General features: G+C 41.7%; 1 protein-coding gene across 1 annotated transcript in view; it reads left to right on the plus strand.

The window, feature by feature from the left end:
* The window catches only part of LOC140209736 (NT-3 growth factor receptor-like), a 946852-nt gene that overhangs the window by 445166 nt on the left and 480091 nt on the right, over nt 1-21595 (plus strand). The window contains exons 4-5 of the mRNA XM_072278139.1: nt 12137-12205; nt 17411-17565. Of these exons, the coding sequence (XP_072134240.1) occupies nt 12137-12205; nt 17411-17565 (224 nt within the window). The remainder of the gene's footprint in view (nt 1-12136; nt 12206-17410; nt 17566-21595) is intronic.

Raw genomic sequence — 21595 nt, forward strand, 5'->3', positions numbered from 1 at the left:
CCTTGGTGATGTCATCTGAGGTCACCGACTGGGACCCCTCCTCCAGATGCGGTCGATCCTCTGCAGTGAACCCGGCACCCAAGCAAGGGCGGACACACACCGGGTTCCCGCTGATCGTACCTTTCCACCCTGTGCGTTGTCCGGTACTTCCCACCGACTCACCGGCGCACCGCTTCCAGGGTCTCGTTACCTCGGGTGTCGTGTGTGTCTGTGCCTTAGCGAACCGGTCCCTTTTTATCCCCCTGCTGGGGTATCACCTGTCCATCACTTCAAACAGTTCAGGGTTCAAAGGGGGAGCCGCTCCAGACAGCTCTCTCTCCCCCCCCCCCCGTCCCTTCATTACACATCTCCAGATGCTGTTTCATTGTGTTCCTTATCTCTCTCTTGAAGACAGGTGGCAGACCAACTGCTGATCACACAGGACAGCTAACATCTTATCTATGTGTATTCTTGTCACACTTGGAATGCATTGCCTAAAAAAGCAGTCCTGTGCTCAATTCAGCAAGGTTATGGCTTATTTTCTTCCCTGTTTTAATCAGTATGTGTTTTATGCGTACTGGTTTGGGGAAAAGTTGTCTTGTTTGATAGTATACTTATACATAGTTAAAAGCCAATATATTTGATTTGAGTGATTAAAAATTTGATTATTCATACTCATCAACCTGATCAATCCTTTTTCTAAATGTCTTCCTGCTGGTGGAAGATCTGCTACTGAACTGGCATTGCAATTTTAGAAGTGAGAATCTGCAGATTGGGCCAGATCCAGAATCTGGTGGGATACAGAGATCCAACAGTCAAAAATCTGACTTGAGTCTGGAAGATCAGGGCCTCCACTGGGGGCTTCTGGGATGACGGCTTTGGAGGTGGGGGGGGGGTGGTAAATGGTTGGTGGTAGTGGAGGGCGTTGCTTGAATGATGGAAGTTGCCACTTGCCTTAGTGTGGTTTCATTTCAACATAACAAAAAAAAGATCAGCCCAAATACTGATCAATGTCAGCCTTTGGGGACCGTTCTAATGCTGTTTGCTAAGAAGACCAGATGCAAGGTTCACATAATCGTATTGTTTGGCTTCTTTTGTAACGCTTTACTGAAACCGATGCTATCGAATTCAGAGTGCTCTTCCCTTCTGAGGTGTTGCAAGTCCTTGCATTTCTTATAAAAATGCATAACAACAGCAAACCCCATAGGCATGTAAAGGGATATGCCTCAATGTAAGCATCATGCTTTCAATCACATGGGTGTACGCGCATGGAACATAGAACAGTACAAGTCCATCAGCTCCTGATATTGTGTCGAACTTTTAACCTACTCTAAGATCAATGTAACCCTTCCCTCCTACATAGCCCTCTATTATTCGATCATCGATATGCCTATCTAAGAGTTTATTACATGATCCTACTGTATCTACCTCTACCATAGACGTGACAGCGCATTCCGCGCACCCAAACTCTGTGGAAAAAAAACTCCTATACTTTCCTCCAATCCCCTTAAAATATGCCCCCCCCCATATTCACCAGAAGAAAAGAGGCTGTCCCCTCAATCTATGCCTCTTATCGTCATGACAACCAAATTTCCTGCCAAATGAATGGAATCTGGAATGATGGGAAGGGAGTGGGAAAGTATTCCCAGGGAACAAAAGGGGCCTCAGTAGAAATACATCAAAGTTGCTGGTGAACGCAGCAGGCCAGGCAGCATCTCTAGGAAGAGGTACAGTCGACGTTTCGGGCCGGGACCCTTTGTCAGTTGCTGTGTTCACCAGCAACTTTGATGTGTGTTGCTTGAATTCCAGCATCTGCAGAATTCCTCGTGTTTAAGTAGAAATGCAGTATGTTCTGTACAACAGCCAGGTGCTCCTGGGAGGAGGTTGCCACAGAGCCCACTAAGGGTGATTTGTCAGGAGAATACAGAGAGGCTTCAATATTTTAGTGTAAATGTGTTATCAAAGTCTGTACAGTGCCTATAAAAAGTGTTCACCCCCTTGGAAGTTTTTATGTTTTATTGTTTTACAACATTGAATCACAGTGGATTTAATTTAGCTTTTTGACACTGATCAACAGAAAAAGTGAAAACGGATCTCTACAAAGTGATCTAAATTAATTGCATATATAAAACTCAAAATACTTGATTACATAAGTATCCACCCCTTTTAATATGACACACTAAATCATCACTTGTACAGTAGTCATATAATTAGTTAACTCGAGATCACCCGTGTGCAGTCAAAATGTTTCAACTGACTGTAGTAAAAATACACCTGTATCTGGAAGATCCAACTGCTGGTGAGTCAGTATCCCGGTAAAAAATTATACCATGAAGACAAAAGAACAGTCCAAGCAACTCCATGAAAAGATTATTGAGGAACACAAATCAGGAGATGGATACAAAAAAAATTCCATGTCACTAAATATCCCTTGGTGTACAATTATCAATCATCAAGAAATGGGAAGAATATGGCTTAGCTATAAATCTGCCTAGATAAAGCCATCCTCAAAAATTGAGTGACCATGCAAGAAGAAGACTCTTGAGGGAGGCCACCAAGTGACCCATGACAAGTCTGGAGAAGCTACAAGCTTCAGTGGCTGAGATGGGAGAGACTGCACATACAACTGTTGCCTGAATGCTTCACGAGTTGCAGCTTTATGGCAGAGTGGAAACGAGAATGCCACTGTTGAAAAAAAACATGAAATCTCAGCTAGATTTGCCAGTAGGCATGTGGGAGCCTCTGATGTCGGCTGAAGGAGGTTCTATGGTCTGATGAAGGCAAAATTGAGCTTTTTGGCCACCAGACTAAATGCTATGTTTGGCATAAGCCAAACACCGCACATCATTAAAGCATGGTGGTGGCTACATCATGCTGTGGGATGCTTCACTGCAGCGGGCTCTGGAATGCTTGTGACGGTAGAGGGTAAAATGAATGCAGCAAAATACAGGGAAATCCTGGAAGAAAACCTGATGCAGTCTGCAAGAGAACTATGACTTGGTAGAAGATTTGTTAATGGTCTGGAGTGCCCAAGTCAGAGTTCAGACCACAATCCAATTGAGAATTTGTGGCTGGACTTGAAAAGGGCTGTTCACTCACGATCTCCATGCAATCTGACAGACTTGAGCAGTTTTATAAAGAAGAATGGGGAAAAATTGCAGTGTCCAGATGTGCAAAGCTGATATAGACATATCCACACTGACTTGAAGGGGATGAATACTTATGCAATCAGTTATTTTGTGCTTTATATTTGTAATTAATTTAGATCACTTTGTAGAGATCTGTTTCCACTTTTTCTGTTGATGAGTGTCAAAAAAGCCAAATTAAATCCACTGTGATTCAATGATATAAAACATGAAAACTTCCAAGGGAGGTGAATACATTTTATAGGCACTGTATATGTCAGCTTATATTATCTTGAAATTCTTTTTGTTGCAAACACTTACAGGAAAATAAAGAAATACAATAGAATTTGTGGGAAAACTCTGCATAGACAAAGACTGACAAACAACCAATGTGCAAGTAGTATAAATAAATAACACAAAAAATGAGCTGTAGAGTCCTTGAAAGTGATTCTATAAGTTGTGGAGACAGTTCAGCATTGAGGAGAGTGAATTTATCCATAATGGTTCAAGAGTCTAATGGCTGTAGGGTAATAACTGTTCTCGAACCCCTGACACTGGTGGTATAGGACCTAAGGCTCCTGTAGCTCCTGCCCAAACGTAGAGATGAGAAGAGGGCATGACCTGAATGAAGAGATTCCTTGATGGATGCTGCTATCTTGTGGCATTGCTCCTTGTAAAGGTACTAAATGGTGGGGAGAGCTTTGCCTGTGATGGATTGGATTCTACCCACCACTTTTGGTAGACTTTCCTGTTCCTGGGTGTTTCCATACCAATATCAAGGGACATAGACCATTGATATGGTAATGTGATATATTATTGGAAAAATATGAACAATCAGTTTGGTTGAAGAATTAGCGGTGTAGATTTATTTTCTTAAACAGAGATTGAAGAAGGTTGATGTACAAAGGGTCTTGGTTGTCCTTGTACACAAATTGCTGGAAGATAATATGCAGGATCAGCAGGTAAAAAGGAAGGCACATGACATGTTGACTTTTTTGATATGAGTACAAGAATAGTGACACCTGCTCCAATGATGTAAACCTTTGGCTAAATTCTGGAGTCTTGTGTATAGATTTGATCTCCCTAGGGATATATTTATGATAGCAAGAGCACAGTGAAGATTCGTCAGATTGATTTCTGGAATGGCAGATTTGTCATATGAAGAGTGATTAGCAGATTGGGCTGATATGCTCTTGAATGGCAAGAATGAAAGTTGTTTCATTGAAATGTACAAAATTCTTCAGAGGCTGAAGGAGTAGATAGAGGTTTGATGTTTCGCCTGACAGGGTGCCTAGAGCCAGGAAGTCACAGTAACTAAATGAGAGATCCGCCATTTGTGGCTGAGATGAGAGGAAATATCTTCAACAGAGAAAAATGAACTATTGGAAAGTGAATGAGATACTTAGTACAGAGAGAGAGATAGAGATTGATTGATTGATTGATTGATTTTGGGTTGCAAAGGGATACAGAATTAGTGCATGAAACTGGTATTGAGGTTGCCATGCATTTATTGAGTAACATACACAAACTGCTGGAGGAAGTCAACAGGTCAGGCAGCATCTATGGAGAGGAATAAACAGTCGCTGTTTCAGGCCAAGACCCTCATCAGGACTTATAAATTTATTGAATGGAAGTAAACGACTGAAGGCCCCAGAGCATAGTGATGCAACTGAACCCGATGTTTTGATGCCGATTTAAGTGATGGGCCAGATTGAAAAGGTCAGGGTGTCAGGGTCCAGCACGAGGAATGGGCTGGTTTAGCTGGCTGCTCTGTGGCATTTACTCAACTCTGCGCAGAACTGAAGGTCTGGATGGACTCTCTTTTGTGACCTTTAGTTCTGAACGTCATTTTATTGCTTGCATGATTTGGTTTATTTCTCTGCACGTTCGATGCTTGATGGTCTTTTTTTAATGGGTTCTTTTGGGATTTGCAGCGCCTGTAAGGAGACAAATCTCAAGGTTGTACAATGTATACATAATTCAATAATAAATGTACTTTGAACTTTGATTACTCCTGCTTCTATTTCTTTGTTCTTATGTGAAGCCATGAGTAGAATCTGATAAGTGATTTCGCTTCAAGAGAGCCTCCAGTGCAGGCAAGCGCCTGTGCTCCTTCTGCCTGCTTTCATGGGCTGAGGGAAGAATCTCCTTGCTTTAACAATGACCTTAGCAGTCAACAGCAAACCATGAGATGTGGAGATCAACAGCAGCTTGGCACAATTTTGATGTGAGGAAGCTGGGAGTGATTATGGACCTGGCCTACTCTGGCAAAGTCTTCCCTGGTGTAAGTAAGGTTATATCTCAGGCTGGCAGATAATGTCACTGTAGTGAGCCATCTCAAATAATGATGAGTTAAAGTTCAAACTTCAGAATACAGGAGGGAGATCGAGAGCTTAGTAATAGGGCACTAAAGAAATTTGGCCCGTCTCTGTCAACTCCTACTAATTTTTAACATTCTGTCTGTATGCATAATGGCTTGGTATGGTAACCTCTCAAATTTCACATTTCACAGTTGAAAGTAAATTTATTATCGAAGTACATATACATCAGCATATGCAACCCTGAGATGCATTTTCTTGCAGGCATACTCAGCAAATCTATAGTAACTATAGTAGGATCATTGAAAGATCGACTAGAGTGCAGGAGACAACAAACCGTGCAAATGCAAATACAAATAAATAGTAATAAATAACGAGAACATGAAATAACAAGATAAAGAGTCCTTAAAGTGAGACCTTTGGTTGTGGGAACATCTCAATGGATGGCAGTGTAATTAACCCTTTTGTTTAAAAGTCTGATGGCTGAGGGGTGGTATATCTTCTTGAACCTGGTGGTGAGAGTTCCTGTACCTTCTGCCTGCTGGCAACAGCGAGGAAAGAACGTGGCCTGCGTGGTGAGGATCTCTGCAAGTGATCACAAGAAACTACAGTGAGAAGCAGCTCAGGACATCAAAGGTATCTGCCTCACCTCGATGGACCCTGCCCAGACTTCTTGCTACTTTGGTAAACCAGCCAGCATAACCAAGGACCCTTCTCACCCCAGATGTTCTCCCTTTTCCCCTCTCGCATCAAGCAGAAGATACGAAAGCATGATAAAGTAGGCTCTTGATCTCACAATCTACATACCTCATTGTGATCTTGCACTTTATCGTTTACCTTCTCTGTTTCAGAGGAAAGGAGATTAGTTTCCCTGGGAGTAAATAAGAGCTGTTTTGTTTTCCCTAGATCTGTAAGGAAACTAACTTTTTGTCTCATTTTGCACATAAGGCAACACTTCTTTAGACCCCTGAAGGGCAGGGAAACATGGGAGACCAAAGACAACTTGGCGTCATACTGTAGAGGCAGAAATGAGGACCCTGAACCACATCTGGGGCACAATAGAGAAGATGGCCAAAGACAGTCAGAGATAGAGGACATTCATTGCTGCCCTAAACCCCAGCAGATTAACAGGCAGTAACAACTACAATTTAATGTAATTTTGGGGAGTATATTGCTGGAGAAAGGTGTGAGAGAAATTGAAACTCCATTCAAGAGGATAATGGGTTAAAAAAAAACACCCAGAAATATATGCAAGTTTTCATGACACAAAGCTCAACAGTGGTGCTGCATTATTTGAGCTGCGTGAATTGATTGATGGCTGGCCCTGATCTTTTGATATATGGTAGAGGACACTGTTCTAAATTTTGGGCAGTGAAGCGTATTACTCCGTGTGGTGTACTGATGAGAGCTGTGTCTTCTACTGCAACAATGGAAAGGACTTTCTGTTCATGTACTTTAGGCATTCTCCCAAGTGGAGAGTACTAACTTGTACACTATATGTGATCTGTCTCTCAAATCAACTGAATGACCTAAATTCTTTAGTCACTATCATTAGCCATTGTCTTTGATTTAAAACTCTGCGTTCAACTTGAGTGATAATCTTGCTAAGAATGTGGACAATGTAGTGGTGCATTATCAGGCTTTACAGAGGATGAAGGAGCAGTTAACCAGGTGCTGCCTACATTAGTAAGCATTCATAAGGCTGTGTTGGTGCATGGCTGAGTGGTTAAGGCTTTCGTCTAGTGATCTGAAGGTCGCTAGTTCGAGCCTTGGCTGAGGCAGTGTGTTGTGTCCTTGAGCAAGGCACTTAACCACACATTGCTCTGCGACGACATCGATGCCAAGCTGTATGGGTCCTAATGCCCTTCCCTTGGACAACATCGGTGGCGTGGAGAGGGGAGACTTGCAGCATGGGCAACTGCCAGTCTTCCATACAACCTTGCCCAGGCCTGCGCCCTGGAAACCTTCCAAGACGCAAATCCATGGTCTCACGAGACTAACGGATGCCTATACTATACACTATAAGGAGACATTGGATAAAATTGGATTGATTTCTCTGGAGCATTGGAGGCTGAGTAGCAACCTCATAGATATCTATAAAATTATGAGAGGGTGGATAGTCAGTGCCTTTTTCCCAGAGTGGATAAATAAAAATGCCAGGACTGCACAGCACTAAGGTGAGAGGGGAAAACTTTAAAATTTATTGATCTATTTATTCATTTATTGAGGTACAGAGCAGAATCGGGCCTTTGAGCTGCGCCACCCAGTAGTCAACGCAATTTAACCATAGCCTAGTCACAGGGCAATTTATAATGCTTAATTGACCTACTAACTGGTAGGTCTTTGGACTATGGGAGGAAACTGGAGCACCCGGAGGAAACCCACGCGGCCATGGGGAAAGCATACATACTCTTCACAAGCAGTAGTAAGAATTGAATGCCAGCTGCTGGTACTTTAAAGTGTTGTGCTAACCACTGCACAACCATGCCATCCCAAGGTAAGTTTATTTACAAGGTGGGTTTATTTTATATGGAGAGTGGTAGCTACCTGGAACGTGCTGCCAGAGAAAATAATAAGATATAGGAGCAGAATTAGGCCACTTGGCCCAAGGAGTCTGCTCCGCCATTTCATCATGGCTGATCCATGTTTCCTCTCAGCCCCAATTTCCTGCTTCTCCCTGTATTCCTTCATGCCCTGGCCAATCAAGAATCTATCAGCCTCTGCGTTAAATATGCAATAGTGACATTTAAGAGCCATTTAGACAGGCAAGCACATAAGTGGGCAGGAATAGCGAGATATAGACTATGTTCAGGTAGATGGAATTAGTTTAGATTAGCTTTATGGTTAGCACAGAAAATTTGGGCTGAAGGGCCTGTTTCCCTCCTGTACTGTTCTATATTACATGTTCTATGTTTCTCCCTCTTATAATGAGACAAAGTGTCATCAGTTCCCAATCAAGACTAAACTTACCCACAAAGCCAGACTGAACAAGGAGCCTGTAGTCATTCTGAGCAGTTTGGTGATTTGTACTCTCCACAATAATATTCAAAAACTTCTATCAGCCTTTAAGAAGTTTCAAAACTTACTTCAAAAGAAATCTATAGGAACAAGCCCTTAGAAAGATCTAAGAAAGACTTTTAAAGTTAACAAGCTGTGGGAAAAAATTTTAATAAGTCATTTCAAAATAATAGGCTATTTTAAGTGCTACCTGGGTGTCTCATAGTTATTCTGAGTAATCTTTCATCAAACTAAATCTTCTGCTTTGGGAAAGCTCCTTGTATCTCGGCAGATTTATGCCAGATCTTCTGGAGGGGTAACATTGTAAATGTTGAGCAATTAGTCCAAGTACATGTTGCCTCATTGACCTCCATGTTAATTTTAACATTGAGACAGTCTGTGGAGGCGTGTTGAAACCTTCACAATAATTTTTAAAGACTTCCACTTTATAACACACTTTGATGTATTATGAAATACTGCGGCAAAACTAGCACAAGCATTGGTAGTTTTGCTGTCATTACTATCATTTACTATCATTTTCTTCAAGCCAACATGAAAAAAATCAAAACAAGTTGCCTCTAAGGAGTTATGAGCAGTTTCTTGAATTGGACTGCCAAGATGGGGAAATAAGAATGGATAGCCTTGTACAGGGTAGTAACCTCTAAGTATTTGGTAGAAGACTTGTCTAGAAATTGGGCCCACTTGTGGCAGTTTTTATGCAGAGATTCTGGATAAAAGCCATTTTGTGCATGTTAAAATATGCTAGAAACTATTTCCAGGTCATTTGCCCAATTTCAGACATGTAGATATAATGATGTCAGTGGTTGCACAATTTACATTTCTTCCATTGCCAGCAGAAGTTGGAGCTTCCCTGGCAAGCCTACAACATTCTTTATTAACCTACAATAACAGCGTCAAAGGTTATGGGGAGATGGAACAGAACAGGTGGATGATAAGCCATGATCTTGTTGAATTGACCTGAAGGGTCTAATTGCCTACTATTCCATTTTCATTTGTTCTTGTGGAAAAATGTCTGAACTTGCAGGTAGAGAGCTCAACCTTTGCCATGTATCAGGATCCACTGGCCTTTGGTACACAAGATAGCATGGTGATCCAAGACAACAGGGCAAAGTGAACAGTGTGGTCTCTAATGTTACAGGGGGTAGGTATAGTGCTTAAGGGAATTTGGTGAAGGTATTGTGTTGGGGCAATTCTATGCATAAGAATAGGACTAGTGTGTCAATAGAGGGCAGTATCTCCAGATTGGGTCAACGGACTAGACTAGTTTGAGAATTTGCATTCTTAAGTGTTGAAAGCATGGTTCTGCGAAACAAAATCATTTATAATTCAATTTGGGGAAAAAGATGTTATCAGTGAATACTAAGTTACACAATCCACTGCTCATTTAAAATTAAATTAGATTAGCTTTATGTACATCGAAAAATTGAAACATACACTCAGTGGGCACTTTATTAGGCACAGGAGGTATCTATCAAAGTGACCACTAAGTGCATGTTCGTGGTCTTCTGCTGCTGTAGCCCATCCATTTCAACATTCAATATGTTATGCATTCAGAGATGCTTTTCTGCACAGCACTGTCATAACACCTATGTGAGCTACTGTCACCTTGAACTAGTCTGGCCATTTTCTCCTCTGACCTCTTTCATTAACAAGGGATTTTTGCCTACAGATCTGCCACTCACTGGATTTTTTTTTGTTTCTCGCACCGTTCTCTGTAAGCTCTAGGGACTGTTGTGTGTGAAAATCCCAGGAGATCAGCAGTTTCTGAGACACCCAAACCTCCCTGTATGGCACCAACAATCATTCCACTGTCAAAGTCACTTGGATCACATTTCTTCCCCATTCTGACGTTTGGCCTCAGCCACAGCTGAGCCTCTTGACTATGTCTGCATGCTTATATGTATTGAGTTGCTATCATGTAATTGGCTTGTTGGATACTTTCATTCACAAGCAGGTGTACCTAATAAAGTGGCCACTGAGTGTATGTGATCTGGTTATCAGCACTCATTAGAAACTACTGAAAAGCAGAAACCATTTGCTTCTGAGGAGTTGCCAGCTGTTCTTGAAGTGCTCCCACTTGAGCCTGCTTTACTACTTCAGTCCCTTCTGATCTCGGGCTTGTCTGAAATGATGCTGTCCAAAGACTTTATCGTGAAAGCAGATCGCACAAAGCAAAATAACAGATCAGGCTGTGCAAACAGAGTACAGCAAAGTCTTGTCTGGCCCGGAGAATACTAGAAATACTTAGCTGGCCTGTCAACAGTGAAAGGTGAAAGTTCAAATAAGAGATTCTTGAGTTTAATTCATTCAATTGTAAAACCACTTACAACACGTTCTCTTCATCTGCTGATGGAGATCTGCATATTTGCTATAGCTGTGGCTTGCCGGAGATCTGAAAATTATGTGAAGTAGTTGAGTAGGCTTACATTCCCTTCAACTCTGTGGCCAGAAGGGTCAGACTTCATTGACAGATTCTGAAGCAAAGCCTGTTGGCCGAGGGATGCTTATCCTGGACACTGCTGCATTTCACATCAGTGTGCTGGGACATCAGGGCACCTGCATGCTGTGAACGCCGGCCATGAGCATCCCAGTTCCCCTGTTCATTCCCTTCAGCTGTTGCTGCGGGCTAGGGGATAGATTCTGCCATCTGCACTTCACCCAAAAGCTAAAATTAGATAAAGACACTACCATCTTTAATGTGGAATGTATGATAATTTCAGTCACAAGCGGCTGGCTTTTTATTATCCAGTTACTTATTCACAAATTTCAATCAGGGAATACGTTTGTGGGCAGGGTAATTCACTCCCAAATCTCTTCACTGCTTCTGGCTTGTAGAAACAGAACTTATAGAAGAGAATAACACAAAGTTTTATCACCATCTGCTTGTGGATACCTGGGCAACTTTTAAGGAAGTGGGTAATAATTCTGATGTCACGCCACTCTTCTCATGAAGAAGACAACATCAATGAACTAGTTCCACTCTTTTCCGGGTTGAAAATGGCTAACACAAGAGGCATAGTTTTAAAGGGATTGGAGGAAATAAATGGGGGTGTGTCAAGGTTAGTTTTTTTTTTACAGAGTGCAGTAAATATGTAAAATGCCCTGCCAGGAGTGGCGGTAGAAGCTGATACATTAGGGGCATTTAGATAACCACATGGATGATAGAAAAATGTAAGTGCTGCACGGGAAGGAAGTTCAAAATTCAAAGTATGTATACAATATACAACCTTGAGAGTCACGTTCTTGCAGGCACTCACAGGAACACAATGGAATCCATGAAAAGCCACACACAAAAAAGACCAAAAAGCATCCACTGTGTGGAAGAAGAACAAATCAAGCAAGTCATAAAATAGTCAACAAGTAATACAGAGAACGTGAATCAGAGACTTGCTGAAAGTGAGTCCACAGGTTGCTCAGTGCTGAGGCGAGTAAAGATGATCCTGGGTTAGATTGACCTCAGAGTAGGTTAAAATGTCAGCACATCATGGGCCGAAGGTCTTGTACGGTGCTGAAATGTTCTATGTTCTATGTTTGAGTTAAGCAAGGTTTTTCTGACCGGTCAAAGTGTTAGCATAATGTATGACTGTTATTCATATTCAGCGGTTGCCTCTGAAAAGATTTAAGTTTCTGATATTAGTTCATCCACAACTGACTAAGAGTAATTAACAGTGCATTTCCTTTCCTCTTGATTTGTAGTAATCTCTCTGGCAATCGGCTCACTAGCTTGTCTTGGCAGCCCTTCAGGACCCTCCAACTCTCCCAGCTGTAAGTACAATGTGCGTGAATTGTATGTTATAAGTGCCCTATTCTCAGCTACATCTTTTGGCTTTATCTTCCTAACACTGATATCAAGTCCTCATTCCAGTGATGTTGATCTGTTTGACTCACTCTTCTTAACATTCTGGAATACTGAAACATACCAGCGAACTTGTGTTTCAATCCTATGGAGCAATAGTAAACTTTGTGAAACTGTGTTGAACAGAAGTCTTGTGTATGATGACCATTATGGAGACTGACAGATGGCACAGAAGCTAGCCTTTTGGCTCTAGTCCATGCTGACCACCATGCACTTATTTCCTCTCATGAGAGATCTAGAAATGTTGGAAACAGGCTCTTAGACTATATATGATTTCTTTTTTCTGAGTAAATATGCTTCCTTGCTCGATATTTTGAATCATGTTACTTGCTATTTTTGAATGTTTGCTTGCTATTTTGGATGCTTTGCACCTTGGCCCCAGAGAAATGCTGTCTTATTCAGCTGTCTCTGTGTATGGTTTGGATGCTAATTAAACTTTATTTGTTTTGATGTGAACACACACAAAATACTGGAGGAAGTGAGCAGGTCAGGCAGCATCTAAGGAGGGAATAAGTAGTCGACATTTCAGTCCTTCATCAGTGCTAGCAGATACTCTCATTCTATATTAATCCCATTTTCATCAGCTCCACATTCTCATCGACTCTCCCCAAATTCTACCACTCACTTACAGTGGAAAAAAAATAATCTTCTAACCAGCATGTCTTTGGGAAGTGGGGGGAAGTCCCAGGGAGAATGAACCAACTCTACTCAGGCAGCCCCAGACATCAGAATTGAATCTGATCTGCTGGATCTGTGTGGCAGCAATCTGTTGCTCCATTGAGCCACATATACAGTATGGTGATGGATTTACCCCAGTAATGAATCAGCATCTGTTCAATTACAAAGAATGCACCAGATGGAGCTTGAACAGCCAAAGAATGCAAATTTCTGATGAAGTCACTGAGACATTGTGCAATTGACCACTGAGTACATCAAGCGAACCAAACATTCATTACAAAATCAATTTCTGAACTCGCCTGGGACATTACAATGCCCTCCACAATCTCTATCAACACCGACATCGAAAGCAGTGGCCTGTCCAAAATATTGAGGTTGGATTGGAGACACTGCCAAGGGGAAGCTGATCAGTTCACCCAAGTAGTTTTGTGCTTGAGAGCAAGATAGTGTTAGTCAGGCAGTCTGGTGAATCCAAGGTATGTGGGAGTCTTGTGAGAACAAAGATAGAATTGTCCCTCACAAATGTGGCCTTGTCTACATTTGAGGGCCACTCAGCTTTCCCACAGATGCTCCAATTTCCTCTCACATCTTAAATACTGGCCAGCATGTTAATTAGCTCCTGTAGATTGGCCCTCGTGTGTGGATGGGTGGCAGGAGATCCAGGGGAAAGTTGATGGGCATGTGAAAGGCAATAGGTTTCTGGGAAATGTAGAGAAATTGAATTAATGAGAATATTGCATTTTTTTGCCCATTTTAGCTCCACCTGGTGTGCTGCTTTTAATCGGGCTAGACATTGATTCATCTCCGGGGAAATTCCACCATATCCATCCAATTGAATCCAATTGGCATTGACTCGTAGATGCATTGATCTGTTTCTGTATCATGACAAAAATGTCTAGCCTCTTCTTTTTCCTTTTGTCTGTGAGTGTTTCTGACTGGTTTCTATGATGTGCTCAGTAGGTTGGTGGAAGTCGGAAAGTTGGGGAATCAAGAACTCAGAATGTACAGTACTGTGCATAAGCCTAACATGGTTTCAAATGGTGTGGCTTCCACAGATCACTGATCTCAACATCACCCAGGCTGTCTGGGATTACTTGGAGACAGAAGCAAGTGAGACAGCCAAAGTCTGAGAAGAAGTGTAGCAAGTTCTCCATGATGCTTGGAACAACCTAGCAGCCAATTTTCTAATAAAACTGCACAACAGTGTACCTAAGAGAATTGATGCAATTTTAGAGGCAAAGGGCGGTCACACCAAATACTGATTTGATTTTGTGTTTTTTTTTACTGCTACAGCACTTTATAGTAACTTGTTTGACATTTAGAAACTTTTCATTTCAATAGTTTTGACAGCATTTTCACTTTACAGAATTTTTACATGTGCCTGAGACTTTTTCACAGTACTGTTTACGAGGGGTGATTGTTAAGTTCGTGGCCTAAGGTAGAAGGAGTCAATTTTAGAGAACCTAGCACATTTATTTCTCCTACATTTACACACTTAGTCCAGCAGTCGTGGAGCATACGGATCCCTTCTTTGTAGAAGTCGGCATCTTGGACCTCCAGCAGTGGTCCACAGCAGGGGTGATTGATAAGTGGTAGAAGGAGATGAGTTAATAACTTCAAACTTTCTGCATAATCACTCAAAGACTTGAACTGCATGTGCATGTAAAAAGAGCTGTATAATTCATCTCCTTCTACCTTAGGCCATGAACTTATCAAATAGGCTACCAAATTATCAATCACCCCTGCTGTGGAACACTTCTACAAAGAAGGGATCCGTATGCTCCACGACCGCTGGACTAAGTGTGTAAATGTAGGAGGGGACTATATTGAAAAATAAATGTGATCGGTTTTCTAAAATTGACTCCTTCTACCTTAGGCCACGAGCTTATCAATCACCCATCGTCTGTTTAAGCTGAGAGGAGAAATATTTAATAGGAACCTGAGGGACAACTTTTTCATATGGAGGGTGGTATGTACAGTTTACTGTACATGGAAGAAAGAAGATTTGAGGGTGCAGGAGGGAATAAGTAGATTGTTCTTGGAGTAGGTTACAGGCTTAGCACAACATTGTGGGCCAAAAACCCTGTTTTATGGTCTTTGGAAGGAGCTTTGGGGAAAAGTTGTTGAGCCAGGTACAACATCATTTAAGAGATATTTGGCCAGGCACATAGATGAGAAATGTTTCTTGGGATATGGATCAAACATGGGCAAGTGGGAGTTGTTTAAGTGGGCATTATGGTCACCTTGGACCAATTGGTCTGAAGGGCCCCTTTCTGTGCTGTTTGATCTTGTTTCTGTTTCTCAGCAAGAGTTGCTGCCTGATATCTATTTTAAGCAACTTTACTCAAAGCATCAATAAAAGATTAAATCCTTATTTTACTTTCTACATCTAGAATCCATTTATGCCTCTCCAGTGTCCTGGAGCCATGGAATGTTTTTAGCATATCAATGAATATAGTACTTTCTGTCCAGGGGCCCTTGGGGCACCCATGTAACCTTGGAGGAGGGGCAGGCGGTTGGGATGGATGCCCCTAATAATCTAGATCTGTGAATGGAAGAGACCACTGAGGAGGTTCCTGACCAGACCACCCCAGCTCTTTCACACTGTGTCATGATGGTCCTCGAACAGTTGACACTTCTCTGAACTTTATAACCAGTCATATACCTCCTGAAGTTAAGGCGCACTATTTCAGTTAGTGCATACTATAGGTTAGAAGTTGGCAGCATTTTATGATTCTGCAAGTATCATTAAGGACATATCTACATATTCACTGTGAAGGTCGGTCCTAGATCCTATAACTCCAGACACTGAGGAGCTGAGAATAGAGTGGTGATTTGGCCAACTTCTACCAGAAGTGAGAAGTGGTCTGCACAGTAAATGGGCCATTTATTATTAGAGTCACAGAGACCAGCAGCACTGAAACAGGCCCTTCTGCCCTTCTAGTCAATGCTGACTTGTTTTTGTTTTTACTGCCTATTTCCAACTACCTGCGCCATAGCCTCCATATACCTCCCCTCATGTCATCACCCAAATTTCTCTTTAGTGTCTAAATTGAACCCACATCCACCACTTCCACTGGCACACTCCCACCGAACTCTGAGTGAAGAATCTCCCTTCAGATTCCCCTAAGATGTTTCACATTTCACCCTGAACTTATGTCCAATGTGGGGGTAAGAGGGAAGACGGGGTGGAGATTCGTAATAATCGCTATTTAAGAAACTTGGCTTCCTTGGGTTCCATCAAGAAAGGGTAACCTACCAATTACTGGGTGTTTCCAATGTGCGACCAAGAGCTCGGGGTGGTCATTGAGTGCATTGTCTTTCCTCTTCACCCCCTCCTCATTGTTACCAAGTATCCTTCCTCTCCACTTTCAGTCCTTCTGCAGGGCCCAAATATCAATCATTCCATCATCCCTTTGCCCTGCCCCCATTGCTGCTTGACCCCATGAGTTCCTCAAGCAGTTTGTATTTTTTCCTTTACAATTTTCTTCCTTTCTCTCACTCTCTCTGACCTTCTTCTCACTCATCCCTGATCTTTAGGGATGCTTAGAACTGGGGGGACACAGCCTTAGCAAAATGGCCAGCCATTCAGGCCTGGGATGAGGAAAGGTTTCTTGAGAGAGAGTGGTCAACATTTGGCTGTGAATGATCAGTCACTGAGCATAAATATTGTCTTTATTTGTCACACCATCACTGAAACATCCATACATAAAGTGAATTGTGACATTTGCATCAACAACAAACACAGTCGAAGGATGTGCTAGGAGCAGCCTGCAAGTGTTGCCATCTTCCAGCGCCAACTTGCCATGCCCATAACTTAGTAGCTCTAGCCCATACGTCTTTGGACTGTGGGAGCATCCAGAGAAAACTCATATGGTCACAGGAAAAATGTACAAACTTTACAGACAGCAGTGGATGTCAATCACTGGTGCTGTACAGGGTTACGTTAGCAGCCATGATACCATGCTGCCTTAATCTTCCCGCTACTCCTCCTGCCAGATGTTAGGTACCCTTGAGGGCAGATTGGATAAAATAGACCTTATGGAGCATTTTTCGTGCAGGTTAATTTTTCTGACCGCGACTTGAGGGGAGATTTGATAGAGGTATACAAAATTATAAGGGGCGTAGGTAGGGTAAGTGCAAGCAGGCTTTATACACTGAAGTTATGTGAGATTAGGTTAGGGATGAAATATTTCTGGGGAATCTGAGGGGAACTTCTTCACTCAGAGGGTAATGTAAGTGTGGAATGAGCTACCAGCAGAAGTGGCGGATACGGCTTTGATTTAAAAAACTAAGAGAAGTTTAGTAAGTACATGGATGGAAGGGATATGGGGCTATGGTCCAGGTGCAGCTCAAAGGGACTAGGCAGTATAATAGTTCAGTCTGCGACAAAGGACTTGTTTCTGTGCTATGACTCTAACTTGCTTCTCTTGCAGGATTCTGATGAGGAACCTGTTCAACTGCAGCTGTGAAATTCGCTGGATCCAGCTGTGGCAGGAGGCAGGCGAGGCGCAACTGGAACAGCAGCAGCTGTACTGTAGAACAGAGGGGGCCAACATCCTCATCTCTCATATGAACATCACACAGTGTGGTAAGTATTCCTGATCAAGGAAAGCAGAGGTCCTTCAGAGAAACGGCGGAAGCAGAATCAGAATCCGGTTTATTACCTCTTATATGATGAGAAACAAAGGATGATAGATCAATGGAGGACTACGTAGGAGGGAAGAGTTAGATTAATCTTATCATAGGTTAAAAGTTGGCGACTAGTCAGAATACTCTCCACCACGCATCCATAGAAACTTACAAGAGTCTTTGGTGATATACCAAATATGGATTTTAATGAAGCGTGGTGAATGGTGGAGGAACTTGTGGTCAATTTGCAAAATCCCACCAACACTTTTGCTTTTAGTGATGTTTGCTGGGGAACTCTGGGGAAAATGTTCCTGTTCATTAAACTAATGGCATGGGATGTTTGTATCCATTCTAGAGTATCTCAGCTTAATGTCTTGTCTGAATTAAGGCACTTCTGACACTGAGATATCTCTTCAGTATTGCGGTCCACATTGACTTCTTTCTTTTTCTGTTCAGGTGGTGTTTGAACCCAGAAATATCTGGGTTAGCACTCCGCCATCACCAGGTTCAGAAACAGTTATTACCCCTCAACCATCAGGCTCTTGAACCAGAGGGGATAACTTCACTCACCCCAATAGTGAACTATTCTCTTCATCTCACATTCTCAATATTTATTGCTTATTTATTTATTTATTGTTATTATTCTTTTTGAGCTTACTGTTGTCTTTTGTGCATTGGGTGAGGGCAGTCAATTCTGTTTCTATTTTATTTCTTGTTTTACTGTGAAAGCCCACAAGAAGTTGAATCTCAGGGTTGAATATGGTGACATATATGCACTTTGATAATAAACTTACTTTGAAATTTGAAGAATGATATTAACTGTGTTCTTCAATGCTGACAATCAAACAGTTTATAAAGCTAAAGCCCATTATTAGGGGTTACTAGAAGTACCACCAACCCATCCTAACACAGCAATCCTACAACAAGGACTCACTAGAGCTTCTAGGCTCATGTTCTCTAATTCCCTTTGACTGGCTTTCAATGACCAGTTGTTTACTGGACCAGTGTTTCATCATTGCCCTGGTGTATTGTGGTGAACAGGATTGCTCAGTCGCTATGAGACTTAGCTGTCTTTAACTAGCTCCCCAAGAAGATGATAGAACTTAAAAGAAAGACAAAGAAAAAGCAGCTAATGGATTCCTGCTGGTGACTGGCCCAACTCCAATTTATCTGAAGTCATTTGTCACATGAGTAAGATTCAAATTATTTCCAAATTCAAATTAAACACCTTTAAAGAAACAGCACGGGGGCATTTTTGTTCTTCACTTTTCAATCTGAATTGATGAATAATTCAAATTAAGCAACTTTGAATTAGTAGGAGTCGACAATATCTGCATAACTGATTTGTACAACTAATCTAAATCCTGTTAGTCTTTAGCTATAGGCACTTTTTTCTGTTTTTCTCTGTTGTTTGTAAGTCATGCAGGTTTACTCTGATACTGATTATCACCAATGGCCCAAGAGGACCCTCACAGCAGTGCTCAACAATCCTCTTCAGTCTGATGTCACCAAAATCAATGCCTGCTTAAGTAGCTCATAATGGGAGAGCCGTCACGTTGTGCTTGCGAGCATTATTAAAAATAAATTATGTGGAGTCACATAAACAGTTGTTTGACAATAGTAATAAAAGGTGTGTATTAAAGGATTAATGAGAAGATATATAGAGCCAAGACATGTAGGGTATTTATTTCAGAAGTGGGCAACTTGACAGGTGAAAGTGTGGCTGCTAGTGGGGAGCAGCCAACTTTGACCTTAGTTACGGTCCTAGAGCACTACAGCACAGAAACAGGCCCTTCAGCCCAACTAATCTATGCTGAACTGTTATCCCATTGACCCACCCATATCCCCCTCATCCGTGCACCTATACAGAGTTCTCTTGGATGGGTTGATGAGGCTTCTGTTAACCTCTAATAACAACTAGGCTCGTGATGCCTGAGTCTGAGGAGCTCCGGTATCTTAATAGTGTTATTGGAAAAGTGGAAATTGTAAAAAGATTGGCGGCAGTGGAGAGCAGAGTTGTCAAGACAAATGTACAACGAGAATATGATTAAAATTCTGTCATGTAAGGAAAGATAAAGGTTGAACATCACTAGATAGATTCCTCAAAGTTCAAGGTTCAAAAGTAAATTTTATTATCAAAGTACATTTATGTCACTATATAAACCCTGAGATTCATTTTCCTCAGCAAATCTATAGAATAGTAATTGTAACAGCATCAATGAAAGATCTACCAGCTTGCAGAAGACAACAAACTGCAAATGCAAATATAAATTAATAGCAATAAATAGCGAGAACATGAGACAATGAGATAAAGAGTCGTTAAAGTGAGATCATTGGTTGTGGGAACAGCTCAATGGATGGGCAAGTGGGTGTGGTATCCCTTTTTGTTCAATATCCCAATGGTTAAGGGGTAGTAACCACCCTTGAACCTGCTGACATAAGTCTTGAGGATCTTGTACCTTCTACCTGATGGCAGCAGTGAGAAACGGGCATGGCCTAAGTGGTGGTGATCTCAGACGATGGACGATGCTTTCCCATGTCAGCATTTCTTGTAGATGTGCTCAATGGTTGGGAGGGTTTTAACCATGACGTACTGTGCCAAATCCACTTCCTTCTGTAGTATTTTCTGTTCAAAGGCATTGGTGTTTCGATACCAAGCTGTGATGCAGCCAGCCATCACTCTCTGCACTTCACATTTACAAAAGTTTGAATACAATGTGATAAAATACAAGTTAACCTGAAAGAGACAACAAAAGTACAATAGGAATTGTATAAGAATTTAAGAAACATGAATAAGGGAAATCCTCAACTCTTCAAACTGGCTCTGCCATTCATAATATCATGGGTGTTCTTCTACCTCAGTGCTATTTTCAAACACTATCAAAATATCTCTTGATTCCCTATTGATCCAAGAGACCTATCAACTCAGCTTTAAATAAGCAGAATGACTGAGCCTTCATTGCTGTTCAGGATAGAACAAGGGTTCCCAACCTGGGGTCCATGTACCCCTCGATTAATGGTAAGGGTCCATGGCATAAAAAAAGTTGGAACCCTGGGAAAGAAGGTTTGAAAGGTTCACTATCTCTGAGTGAAGAAATTTCTGAAGCAGTCTACCTCTTAAGAGTGATACCTGGTTCTGGACTTCTGAGCAATGGGGAACATTCTGCAAGTGTTGCCATGCTTCCAGTGCCAACATATCATGCCTGAAACTTACTAATCGTAACTCGTATGTCTTTAGAATGTGGGAGGAAACTGGAGCACCCAGAGGAAACCCAAGGAATTACGGGCAGAATGTACAATCTGATTACAGACAGTAGCAGGAATTGAACCCTAATCTTACAGCTGGAACTGAAAAATATTATTTAAATCACTGTGTTACCATGCTGCCCAGCCAATTCAATTGCACGTCTTCCTTACTCATATGTTCAGGTCCCTTTGATTTGTCTCTTAACTGCTTTTTTTTAACCTATATGTTGACCCTGAGGAACTTGTGTGCAAGCTTTGAATATCAAAACTAACCAGTCTATCATCATTTAATAAGCAGTCTTTTTTTCTGTTGTGTGCACCAAAATGGTTAACTTGTATTTTATTATATTATATTCCAACTACCATATTCCTGCACACTCATTCAGTTCTCCAATGTTCTCTTGAAGCCTCTTTATATCTTCCTCCATTCTCACAAATCCACCTAATCTATTATTGTCAGCCAACTTGGAAATATGACATTTAGCCTCCTTAGCCAGATTATTGATATAAATTGTGAAAATCTAGGCCCCAAGTGCTGATGCCTAGCAACCTGACAATGATCCATTTCTTGTGTGCTTTCTTTCCGTTAGCCAATTCTCAATCCATGACTATTGTCACGATCGTTTACAGGAGGGGACTACTGAGTGGTCCATTTCTGTAAAAAGCCGTGGCCTACAAATTCACCTGAGATCTGTAGCACTGAACATGATATATAGTTCCACTGTTGCATTGTAGTCTGCCTC

This window comes from Mobula birostris, chromosome 14, assembly GCF_030028105.1.
Source record: "Mobula birostris isolate sMobBir1 chromosome 14, sMobBir1.hap1, whole genome shotgun sequence".
In the NCBI taxonomy this organism is placed as follows: Eukaryota; Metazoa; Chordata; class Chondrichthyes; order Myliobatiformes; family Myliobatidae; genus Mobula; species Mobula birostris.